The following is a 13,179-nucleotide window of genomic DNA, read 5'->3' as shown; positions in this document are numbered from 1 at the left end:
AGCCTATAGGAGCAATTTTCATCTCTTTGTTCAAAATCTACGAATTGCCATTTTTTTTTATTCCTTTTTTTTCATTCACTGCGTCAGTATGGCTGTGTTTATTGACGTTGATGTGGTTAAACCTGGTGGACTCGGATGCGTACAACCTCACTGCTCTGCTAAGTTTGTGTGTGGCAAGTCCCACCAGAACTGCTACGAACAGACGCTAATTGTATTGAATATAAACTAAATGAAAACGCATGGCGCACTGAGGAATAAACACGTATGTTTATGTTAATCACTTAATCAAGATTTTTTTTTTTTTATCACCCTTGCAGATTTTGAGAAAAAAATGTCTGTACCTTTAAGGGAAAGCCGGGTCGTCTGATCACTCAGCCTAATCTCTTACATAATGAATGGAAAGTTATGATTCCGAACCAGATCGACCTTTTTCCTACAGATACAATATCGATGTGCACGAATCCACAGTCACTATTAGTATACAGTGTAACTTGTATGCTGTAACAACATGGTTGTGATTGTATGGCTGCGGCTGTCACAACTGTTCACTCCCCCAAAAAGGGATTACCAAGCGGAACAGGAAGTGAAATAAACTTTATTCAGAGATGATGCTTTTGTCATGAAGATTGGGAAGGACCAAAGCGAAATGGAAAGTATCTAAAGTTGTCATATTCTTAACTGCAACACTAATGGCCTAACACAAGAGAAGTCTCCAGTCATGTCGAAAATACTAGTTGCGAGTATTTGTGCCATTTTCTTGTGTGTACAGGTAAATATTACGGTTTATATTTTTGTAATAGATTACGTTTATAAAACTAGTAATTGAGTGTTGTCCGTCGGACAGTAGTTTCGATTTATAAATGTACCCATACATATTGTACTTGTCTTTTAATTAAAACGTCATGCCACGTAGTGAGTGTACTCGGCGCTTTCAGATGGAATGCAGTGAACTTATTCTTAAGCGGTTAAATCTAACATTTTAAATCTACCATTTTTAGCATACATATTATTATGACAAGTGTACTTATTTCCTAGCGTTTTAAAGACGCATTGTAAAGCTACGCGCTGCTGTGTACTGTGTAACCATTGGATTACTTTGTTCTGAGTCTCCTAAAAGAAAACAACGCAGGGACAAATATGTTTTCTGTAAAATCATATTGTACGGTAAAAAATAAAACCGGAACCAGATAGACAATTAATGCATAAACATTGCCCCCCTAATTTGTAGGTAAACGCTCAAGAAGCAGTCTTGCGTGCATTTGGACCCTCCGGTGAAAATGAATATTGCATTGTTTTCAATTCTTCTTGGACACATCTTCCACCATCTCTTAATAATGCCGTAAGTGCTCTGACATGCATATGTTTTACCCTTTATGTTTAACAGTAAAAAAAATTCTTTATCGTTTAGTGACCTAAAGGCACTAGAAGAGATCATCATTTTAATAATCGAGGGATACCGCAGCTTTAAGAATGTTGTGTGCGTGAACTGTAAAAGGGAGGTAAAGTTACCTTAAATCGAAATTGACATTTGAGTATGGTTGCTGAAAGAGATCATTTGAAGCTAGCAGGTTGAGCGTCCTTAATCCTGCCATACAAGCTGGGCAAGTTTCAGTTCTACTCTTCCTAAATGTTATTAAAGCTGCAGTCCCACTGTATTCTATGATGCTGTAGGTAAAGTTTGTGCATCCTAGAAGTAATTTTACAAAGCTGCCACTGCAGACATCTCAAAGTTTTAGGTACTGACGTCACAAAAATCACTATTACCTGTTTCTTAACTTTTTTTTTTTTACAGACATTATACCAGTTGGTTAACTTGACTTCAAGTGTTCTGTGCCATCAAACTGATCTTCCTCCTGAGGGTCTGAATGGAAAGGCAGTGGTGGTAATGAGAGGAAACTGTACTTTTGAAGAGAAAGCCTTGATTGCCCAGTCCAGTGGAGCCAGAGCTATACTGATTGCCAGCAAGACCAGCCTGGTATGTCCGAACTGCAATCATTGTGCCTCTGCATCAAACTGTCAATGTTAAAGCTGAAAGAAGGCTAAAAACCTAAATGTGCATTTCTGCTGTTCCAGAGCACACCCTCAGGAGTCAACGCTGACAAGGGTGTGAACATTCAGGTTGCCCTTGTCAGGTACAAAGATGTGCTGAATATGCAGAAGGTAACTATCAGAAACTAATATTATACATTTATTTTCACACAAGCAATGTGAAAAACCCATTTACAGTTCTAAAACAGTAAGACACAACTTCAGACTACTCACAAGCTGAAGAGGGTAGCTGTGTATTCTAAAATGATGCATTAATGGGCGTTATGAGTTAATAATGCATTTTATTTGGTTTTAACCTTTATTAATAAAAAATAGTTTCTTCAATCGGTACAAAACCAAAGCCTTAGTTTTTGTTTATCTTAAGTATGTGAATTGTTTTTTTGTTTTTTGTTTTTCCCCTTAGGCTTTTAAGGACAATATATCAGTGAAACTTTATGCACCGTCTGCAGCTCTGTTTGACTACAGTATTTTGGTCATATTAATTATCTCCATGTTCACTCTTGCTCTGGGAGGCTACTGGAGTGGCGCTACAGAACAGTAAGTTTTGGACTCGGTTATTACATCTATTAACAACATTGTTTTGTAAGTTAGACTTCAGTCTTGTTGACTGTTCAGTTTGTTTATGTTGCTCCAGAGCACCATGGGAAGCAAATATTTGCCATGCAGGTATAGGGGGCAGTAGACATGCATCTTAGTTACATAGTCATGTGATGCAGTGATATATTATATATCTATAGATAATATATATATGATATATATATATATAATTATATATATATGAAACTCTCTTAAATTTGTGTTACACACATTGAACATTTACGATTAAAGATCTGTAACCAAACACCAATGTAACATATTCACGTCCTAATGAGCAGCGTATAAAGTGATTCTGGTTTTGATAAACTTAGCAGCTCTAGGAGGAAGGAGGAAATCTGAGAGCAGTGATGAGATCCAGTTCACTCCACTGAAAGTGGTGATATTTGTGCTTGGGATGTGTGGGATTTTGGTTTTACTTTACTTTTTCTACAAGTGGCTAGGTAAGGAAGAACTTTCTCATGCATAGTCAAAATGTAAAACTTATGCTGTGATCTATTTAAGGTTTTTTTTTTTTTGTCCATACAGCCCAGTCATTAAACTCAATATTAAATTGCAATTTCACTAAACGACTATTGATCTCTTTTCTGTCATTTTATCTAATCCCTGGCGATTGGATATAGAAATGAAAAGTCAGTCATGTCTATTTGCTATTCAAATTCTGTTCAAACAACAATAATTTGAATAGCATATATTAGTTTTTTTCATTCTAATATTGAAAGTGAAAGTTTGTGTGTGTGTTTAATATAGACACGTGTCTTCCATGTGTTTTATCTTTCAGTGTATGTTTTGATTGCTATGTTTTGCATTGCATCTGCAATGGCTGTGTACGGCTGTCTGGCTGCACTGGTACAGATGATACCGTGTGGCCAATGCAGGTGAGTACTTTTCATTTTGTACAGTTTACATTCCAGCAAGAAGTATTGATGCTACAGTAAACCTGACAAACACCTGATCTAAGAGGTCTCCAGCTAGTAAATTCCAGAACATTTATTAGAATAAGTCATAGATGTCATTCCCTTTGGTGACCACTTGATTCAGGTTTTCTAGTCCAATCTGATGAATTGTGTGGTGGTTTACTAAGAGGGAGTACTGACAGAAATAAATACTTACTGTTTTTTTAATTTTTTTTTATTGCAGCTTTTCTTTCCGGGACAAAACCATTGAAATTCGATTCTTCTTTCTTGCTGCTTTCTGCATTGCAGTGTCTGTATTTTGGGCAGTTTACCGGAATGAGGACAGGTACTGTGAGAACTAACCTCAAGATCAAGTGAAAACTGAGCCCCACAGTATGAGAGATTTGATCATGTGTGCTTTTTATTTATTTTTTTCAGGTGGATTTGGATTTTGCAGGACGTGTTGGGAATCGCATTTTGTCTTAATTTTATGAGGATGTTAAAAATCTCAAGCTTCAAGGTTTGTAATTCAAAATTTTATCCCCTGCTGTTTGCTGGTTAGTAATACTCCCTCTGTCTCTCCTGATAAAAGGTCTATTCCGTTGAGCTGGAACAGATATATTCAAAAACATATCTGTGCAGTGCTCTTGTGCATCTTAATCGATTCAGAATAAATCTGTCAGGGTTATGTGAGATGCAAATAGTCTGGAGTTCCATTTATTAATCTCTCACTGAGATTTTGTAGTAAAAAAAAAAAAAAAAAGTTAATACCTTGATCTGGGCACTTTTAAGTTAAATAGTACTGTCTGGTAAGATTGGTTTCTGTGCCTCCTAAACCTCTTTCTCAGGTTAATAATTGAGGTGTTTGTCGGGCATTCAGTGCCTCACACAAGGTTGAGATGAATGTCTGTTGGGTTCGACCCAGAAAAACATATAAACCCCAAAACTGCGTGAACCCTGTTTTCATTTCCTTTCAGATCTGCGTTACATTGCTGAGCCTCCTGCTTGTTTACGATGTGTTCTTTGTTTTCATCACTCCCTTTTTCACAAAGGTAAGCACAAGTATTTGTTAATAATAATGTAGGGTACAGGAATACTAAAACTTGAGATATGATTGCAGCAGGGGACCCTGTATCCTATTTGGAGCTGTTTTAGGCTGCAAGACTGGCCTGTCTAATCAGTGAAACTTGTCTGGCCACACAGGTACATATTCCTGTTGAAACTGATTTGAAGAGTGACCTCTGAACTCAGTTGGCCCCACTTGCTTCACACTATTGATATAGACCAGGTGGGTCCCCCAAAAGTTGAAAGGTCAACGCATCACATGATTTTTGATTGGAATCAAAGGATTAAAAAGTAATACTGGGGGAATGGCTGTAAACATTATTAATGGTAAAGGGGAGGTGAAAAACTAAGTTATATCAATAATAATAATACTAAGTGAAATGTGATATTATGCATAAAAGCCTTCATGTTTTATAGAACGGTGAAAGCATTATGGTTCAGGTTGCTGCTGGCCCAGGAGCCACTGGTGAAATGGTAAGCACTGGAGGTGGTGAGCCTTTGCCTTTTTTTTTTTTTTTTTTTTTTTTTAAAGCTTCTTTAATTAATAACGTGTTGTAGGTTTAGAAATTGCTTCTTAACTGACTCGGCTGACCAATTTGGTGGGCATTTGCTGCTTTCTTTCTTTTGAAATATTAAACAGCTGTTGACTTGGGTTTGATCCTAGAGAGGTGGAAACATGGTGGAAGTCCCTGCTGAACCCACAGCTCCCAATGAGAAAGTAAGACCTGTGTTTCAGATCTGTTCACTGGGGTTGGTGTGGGTGTATAAATCGCATGTTAGTGAATTGGTTTCTATAAACAAAAACCAAGCAAAAAGCATTTGTTCCAAGGCATTTATTTTAATCTGTAGTCCATTAACTGGTAAGATTAAAATTTAGCAGGGGAAATACAGTTGTGTGATAAAGTGCTGTCTGCCTTCTTTGAGTTTAGTAGATCCACATCTAGTTCCAATTTAACTTTATGATTCTTAAAGTTCCCCAGTCAGAGTATACAATGTGTAATCTCACCAATCTGTGAGCCACTTAGGTTCAGAATGGATGCTTTACTTTGGTAGATTCCCTTAATGTTTTATAAAGTGGCATAATCCAGCACAAAAACACATGTCTTCATTCTTGGTTGTTTGTGGATTATAATGAGAATTGCAATGTCCTCGCCAGCAGGTATTCCTATAAGATAATGCACCTTGTTTTCAGACTTAAAATAACTTCCTCTGCAGTAAGGTGTTTAGCAGGAATTTGTCATTAAGTATGGAGTGCCTTGACGATCAATAAGAGATTATAGTGACCACTTCAATGTCACGCTATTATGATATGATTTCTGTTTTTAAAAGACAAAAAAAAAAAAAAAAACTGTCGAGTTGTTTGTTTCTAAGTAACATAAGCATATAATTTGCTCTTTCATTAGTAAAACCTTAATCATAAAGGCAATTCCCCATATTGTCTTTATGATCAATATTAGAAATATGAGATCTGTTCAGGTCATGATTCCTCAAAGCGTAGTTTTGTCATTGTAAATAAATCACAATACCAGATAATGAATCGCCAACATGTGAGGTTAATAAAAGGGGAAGTAAAACATTCTGCTGACTTCTATAATGCAATGCCTTCATTTACTCCTTCCTAAGGTTCATACTTTTCATTTTGAAAATCTGTTTTTGCTGTGTGTTTTTGTTATTTTAATTTGCGTAAATGCAGGTCAGAAATGTTACATTTTAAATTTGGAATTTGGTTTGTTCGACAACTGTTTTTTTTTTTTTTTTATATACAACAGCTGCCCATTGTCATGAGAGTTCCCAGACTTTCATCCCCGACTCAGTACCTGTGTGGAATGGAATTTTCTCTTCTTGGATACGGAGACATTATTGTGCCAGGTGGGGTGGCTATTGTGTTTGAGTGTTGTATTGTTTCAAACCTGGTGTTGGTTTCAATAGGGTTAAATCCTATTTATATATTTTTTGTAGCTGTTGTATTTTAAGTAAGGCTTCAGTTCTGACATTTCGTGTATTTTCATTGCCAAAACAGGATTGCTGGTTGCTTATTGCCACAGGTTTGATGTGTGGAACAACAACCCTACAAAGATCTACTACATATCCTGCACAATAGGTACAGTATCTGCACAATACACACCATTGCTAATACTTGTGCAAAAATATCCATGTGTACTTGGGATGGATGGGGAGAATGACAGGTTTAGAAAGAGAGGTGTACTCCTCTTTTGGATTTGCTTGTTTGCACAATGCATTGATTTCAATTGTCTTTCTCTATTTTTTGCAGCCTATGGTGTGGGTATGATAATGACATTAATTGTGATGGTCTTCTCAAAGATGGGGCAGCCAGCTCTGCTCTATCTAGTGCCATGTACTCTACTTACCAGTGCTTTGGTTGCCTGGAGACGCAAGGAAATGAAACGGTTTTGGGCAGGAACCGTTTATGAGGTGAGTCAAATGTAATGGCTTTGTTGTGTTTTATAAGAAGACGAGGAGCTATATTTCTGGGGTTCTTTCCAGAGTAGGTTCATTTAGTAATGATGCTTGAGGAAAGGCAGTTTCAACATATTGTTTGTACTTCCCTAAAACCTATGAACAGGTTCCATTTCAAGAACTATACACACCTTTTAATTCAGCCCTTGGGGATGACTTTGAGCTATGCCAGGGACAGGAACCACATTTTCATTAATTAGTTTCCATACAGTCAGGTTTTTGACCTAAAGATCACCAACTCTGTCACCAGTAAAGCAAGCCCAGACCACGATACTGCCTCCTCCATGCTTGACAGTGGGAACCACACACGCAGAACCCATGAGCTCACCCTCTCTGCGTCTTATAAATACTCAACGGTTGGACCCAGATATTTCAAATTTGGACTCATCGGTCCATAAGACCGACTTCCACTCCTCAGACGTCCAGTTTCTGTGTTTTTTGGCCCAGGCAAGTCTCTTCGTCTTATTCTGCACTCTTAACAATAGTTTCTTTGCAGCAATTCTTCCAGTTAGGCCAGCTTCACGCAATCTCCTCTGAACAGTTGATGTTGAAACATCTGTACTTCTAGTAGCATTTAGCTGAGCTTGTATTTCAGGGGCAGTTAATCACAGTTAATTGTGCCTATGCTACCTATATTTATAGTAATGATGGACCCTCACCTGTTAACAATAGTTGGTGACAAAAGGTAATTAGGTAACATGCTAGTTAACTCAGAGAACATCTAACAGAGACACTTTTATACTTAGGCCAGTGTTCTAACACCATGTTATACACATTTCAGACTGAAATCCCCTGGCTTTGGGTGACCATTTCATTGAAATTGACAAGATTTACATTTTCATTTAAAAATAAAATTTTTGAATGCAATTCACTTGTGATTAGCAGCTTATATAAGTACATGTATCATATAATGCAATATAGAGTGTTTTATAGTCAAGTTTATACAGTTAAAAGCATAGATAATCATAAAAAACCTGGTTTCAAGCAGGTGTACTCAAACTTTTGACTGTGTACTGTGTGTGTGTGTGTGTGTGTGTGTGTGTGTGTGTGTGTGTGTGTGTGTGTGTGTGTGTGTATATGTGTGTGTGTGTGTGTGTGTGTGTGTGTGTGTGTGTGTGTGTGTGTGTGTGTGTGTGTGTGTGTGTGTGTGTGTGTGTGTGTTGTGTATATATATATATATATATATATATATATATTATCCAGAGTGTGGGAATTGTGTTTCAAAAGCCGTTTTCATTTCCGTTATTTTTAACTGTTTTATGCATTGCCAGTTACATTAAAACATCAAACATCCTCTTCCACTCATGATTTCAATTCATTTTATTTAGGTTTTGGACTCTTTAAAGGAACCTTTATTACAAGGTGTGACATTAATTCTGTTCCTAGGTAGTGCAGCAGTCTATTGTCAAAGAAGAACGTTCAGAGTGCTTTTAACTGGCTTTGTGCAACAGCTTTTCATTCATTTACTGTTTGGTCCTCATCACATCAATTAATATCAACCTGTAGAAGGACGGCATGACCCAAAAGAGGCAGACTGATTTCAGAGACTTTGATTGAATCAGAGTGGGAGTTTTATAAATGTGTTTCCTTGGTTTTCTAGCTGCAGTTTAGTGTACTAAATGCACATATACACTATAAAGTACACACAGACTAAACAGTGAACATACATATAATCATGTCTTCCACTATCTAATGACAGTGAGGCCCTGTGAAGGTTAAACTTGTCACCTCTGACTGATTGCAGCTAATTCCACACTTTATTTTCAGCTGCTTGCAATATTATATTTTCTGCAATGTTTTAATTTATTTCAGAATTCATTCTTTTCTATTGGTTTCACAGCAAATCCTCCTGTCTTTTCAATAAAACCGTAAGACAGCCAGGAGCATTTATTGCAAATCCTGCATTCATATTTCTAAAAGTGTGTTTTCCTTTTGTTTTTTGTTTGGCGAGTTTTGTGTACATCACAAATTGGTAACCAGTCAAATTACTGATGTGACAACTATGTGACCCCCCCATAATATACTTATTTTTTTTCTACTTAGCTTGGTAAAATAGTTACAGTTTACAAATAAACCAGAAGATTGTTGGGTAGGAAAGTGTTATCTATGACCACAAGAGGGCAGCAAAGGCTCATGCAACAAAACCAAAAAATGTTGCTTACTTTGAATCAAAAAACTTCTAATATAAAAAGCTGTAATAATGTGCTTGAAATGTGTCTCATAGGACAGATATCTTTGCAGAATAGCCACTATTCACCTTTGTTGAGATACTTTGATCACAAAAATGTGACATACTGATAAAAAGTTATATATATATATATAGTATATATATATATATATAACTATATATATATAATATTAATATCTATATATAATATATATAAATTTAGGAAATCTGCTGCCAAGTCTTAGTCTTGGTCTTCAGCAATGCTATGCTTTACTGATGTTTTCATATTTAAAATGTGTTAAAGATCTTTGCCAAGCTGCAAGCTTCCCTTTGTTTTCCATGCAGCTTAATATTACACTGTTTTACTCCAGCTTCGCTGACATTCAGAGTCTGCTAGATATCATTGTGTTTCTGTCAAAAGATTTGCTTATTTTTCTGCCATGTTTAATTTTTGTAGTACCATTAAAGTGTTTGGTTTAAATTAATAGATAATTAATTAATTAATTAAATAAATAAATAATAAGCTAGTCTGGGGGAGTTTATGTAGTGGTATGAACACGATTAGACGAACATTTTCTTTCGTTTGTACCCCCTTTGAGTCAAAAACCTACCATTGAAGCCTTTATTTTGGATTTTGTTTAAGTAACCAGAGTATCTTTTTTCTTCTCTTTTTTTTTAATGAAGATGGAGGAGAATCCTGTGGCCATATCCAGTAATGAAAGTGAAGTAATCGTACATCCGAAAGAGTAGCATTGCTGTTTATTTTCTTCTTTGTTTTATGGGTAATGCTTTAAAGTTCAGGTTTCATTAAATAAGAATTCATTTGGAATAGTGCATGAGCAAGTAATTCATTTATATTAAATTCAAAATGAACATGAAACTCCAACCCTAACGAATGGATGGGGGGGGGGGGGGGTTGTGGTATCCCAAACGTGTTATTATATAACTGCATGTTGACTGTATCATTCATTTGAATTCCTATCACAGTACTGTACTTTGTATCTCTTATTAATGCAATATTCAAAATGAATTATTTTTTAAATAACTAAACCTATTTTAAAGTATTGCCTTTTAATGCACTTGAATGGAAGAGATTTTGGACTGATCTGATTTGAACAGTAATAATAATACTACACTTTTGGTAGAAAAAAGGCAATTGTGCCTTGCTCGTCATCTAATACAGTATCTATGCAATTGTTGAAGTGTTAAAGCCTTGATATAGCAATGCTGTTGTACCAATTCCACAGTTTTGTCTCTGAAATAGCAGTAAATCTTTCTGCTTTGTCTTCTAATACATTTTACAGTCGTCATATTTAATGTCTGAATCCTCAACACTGGTTGTAATTGTTATTTTGTTTATTCTCACCACTAACAGAGTGCAATTCTAAGAGTGTTCTTTACAAGGGCTAGCGTTTTCTTTTGAAAGATTATCACACATCTCTGCTGGTGAAACCAGCTGTATATATCTACTGTAGGTCGTTTAACCTTTGATTTAATAAGCATAAGGCTATGTTTGATGGTACATGACATGCCCTGCATATTGTTTTTTTGTTTTTTTAAATACACTTGAATTGCATTGGATTAGATATTCATGTTTTCTGAGCTCTGTTTGCTGTATTGCTCCAAGAGTACAATGTTTGAGCTGCTGTTGCTCGCTATAAGAATACCATTATATTTGAAAGCCATTTGCCTTTCTTTTGCAATTTACAAATGTAAGTATGCAGCACTGATCAAACTTGTGAATGCTGTCGCTCTTTTTATTCTGGTGATGTTGATTAGTTTTAAATTAAAATTTCAAAGTAAATTAGTGTGTGGGCTGTTTGTTTCCATTTAAAACACATTTTAATTTGCCTGGGATGAAGCTTTAATTATGGTGGAGCTGTCCTAATGGAAGCTTTAAAGAAGTACCAATTAACACAAAAATGTGCTCAAGACAATTGATGTTTTAGCATAACACAATTACAATGATCACAATGTTAGCATGTGTTGTTATTTGGTACTTGCTCAAAGTGTATAATGATAGTTGTATCATGATTCCATTTACTCCCACTCTGTTTCTCCACAAGCTGAAGTTTAAACAGCTTCCTTGGACGTTCATCCCATCAGATCCTGATTGTAAAGTGAATGTTCATGTTGTTAAGTTGTCTAATACTGACAATGATTCTGATCTTCTAATACCAAAACTGAATGTAAAGGAGAAATACAATGAACAACAGCTATCTTCATTGACATATAAGGACAGATTTATGATGGTTTTACACCTAAGTCATTTTTTTGTTAAAGTAATATAAAAAATGTTACGAAGGATGAAACAAGCAACTTGAAGTACTGTCTGCGTTAATTGCTATTCGTTACCAGCAATAGTTTCTTGCAAATTACCTTTATAAAATTGTATAGTGATCTCAATAATAACCTCAACGTCAGACTTAACTGGCAACAAAAGGTATATCCAGAGTTTTAGATGGCTAGATGACCTATCTATACCTTTTTATTAACCCAACCAATGAATAAGAACTTTTGAACAAATAAATCACATTGATATTAATTCTGATACTTCAGCTATTTTAGCACAAAGTACATTTTTACAAAAAAAACAAAAAAAAAAACAACTAGCTTGGGAAAATTAATATCAGTGTGTCTTATAGTAGGTCTAGGAAGATCTACATATTTTAATGTATGTTGCAGTGTCGTCCAGTGGTTAAAGTCCAGGGCTTTTAACCAGAAGATCACCAGTTCAACTCCCACCTCTGCCACTGACTGACTCACTGTGTGACCCTGAGCAAGTCACTTCACCTCCTTGTGCTCTGTCCGGCGGATGGATGTTAAATCAATGTCCTATTGTAAGTGACCCAGCATAAAGTACACAGTTCACAGCCTACCTCTTAAAGCGCTTTCTGATGGTGGTCCACTATGAAAGGCACCATATAAAGATATTATTATTATAGCAGATTAGTAGTCAACTATTTTCAGTGGAATTGTCTTGTGCAATAAATGGCCATTATAACTGGTTCTCAGGCTATACCTAAAAATGTAAGCACTGGATAATTAGCTGTGCAGAGGGATTATGAGGGATTAATAGAATGCTTAGGGGGACACACTGGTACAAACAAGTTTTCCTTTTACTCTGTATCATACCACAGAGAGCTGTGCCAGCTTTCAGCCTGAAGGTGTACTGCAGTTCTGGATCTGATTGGCTCATCAGAGGGCCATGCCTCAACCCCAGTGAATGAATGACTTCACCTAGAAGGTAATCAGAGGCAGCCTCATTAAATCATGAACTCGTGATTGAACAGGAGAAGGAGTTGACAGCACGAGGTGAGGCGAGGCTGCCAGGCAATCCAGTGTGAGGCTGTGCTTACACAAGGTAATAAAGTTGCAGTGACACATAATCTATAATCCAGTATTACTATGGAAGTATAGGCTGCTTCGCAATGCTATATCATGATAGGAAAATTAAAGAACCACAGCAAGGTACATTATATAGAGAACCATTTATTACCATTTATAGAGCTTTATTACCATTATATAGAGAACCTACAACCAACAAGGTGACTTTTAGGCTGCTATTAGAGCAAGGTGGCAGTTGCTTTGTAGTGATCATTCGTAACCGGGTCAGGCAGCGCACTAAGTGTGTGATTTCCATTGCAACTGCACTTTTACATGACTTCCTCCACTATCACTCAGTAACATACATCTCTTTAACACAACATAATTACCTTAAATATGCAATGCCATAAAACTGCAATGTATTAATATGCAGAGAACGCAAGGCTACCAATGATGATAATAAAATAGATTTGCTGAGGGAAACTGACGCTGTACACTTTTCAGTGTATGTTTACAGTGAAATCAGTTGTTGGTGGTCACATGCTTTAATAAAACACTGTTCTTTGTTCCTCAGCCAGCATTCACCAGCTTCAGCTGCCTTAT

General features: G+C 36.3%; 1 protein-coding gene across 1 annotated transcript; it reads left to right on the top strand.

Moving 5' to 3' along the window:
* The first annotated feature begins 417 nt into the window (after nt 1-417).
* On the top strand, nt 418-11,053 carry LOC121294533 (signal peptide peptidase-like 2A). The gene is made up of 17 exons (XM_041218323.1): nt 418-769; nt 1,229-1,339; nt 1,793-1,975; nt 2,074-2,160; nt 2,453-2,586; nt 2,684-2,715; nt 2,925-3,086; nt 3,425-3,521; nt 3,784-3,885; nt 3,978-4,059; nt 4,517-4,591; nt 5,022-5,078; nt 5,269-5,322; nt 6,374-6,473; nt 6,625-6,705; nt 6,877-7,037; nt 9,934-11,053. Exons 1-17 carry the CDS (start codon nt 719-721, stop codon nt 9,997-9,999), a joined length of 1,635 nt encoding a protein of 544 aa, XP_041074257.1. The 5' UTR covers nt 418-718; the 3' UTR covers nt 10,000-11,053.
* The last annotated feature ends 2,126 nt before the right edge of the window (nt 11,054-13,179 follow it).

The sequence above is a fragment of the Polyodon spathula genome, chromosome 19 (genome assembly GCF_017654505.1).
Source record: "Polyodon spathula isolate WHYD16114869_AA chromosome 19, ASM1765450v1, whole genome shotgun sequence".
NCBI classification, from domain to species: domain Eukaryota; kingdom Metazoa; phylum Chordata; class Actinopteri; order Acipenseriformes; family Polyodontidae; genus Polyodon; species Polyodon spathula.
The sequence above is the reverse complement of the archived record's forward strand: the minus strand, read 5'-3'. Positions and strand labels throughout refer to the sequence as shown.

Coding starts and splice junctions, on each gene's coding strand:
- LOC121294533 (XM_041218323.1), top strand. CDS start 719: ATGTCGAAAATACTAGTTGCGAGTATTTGTGCCATTTTCTTGTGTGTA. Junction 2,161..2,452: donor ATGTGCTGAATATGCAGAAG/GTAACTATCAGA, acceptor TTTTCCCCTTAG/GCTTTTAAGGACAATATATC. Junction 6,474..6,624: donor CGGAGACATTATTGTGCCAG/GTGGGGTGGCTA, acceptor TTGCCAAAACAG/GATTGCTGGTTGCTTATTGC.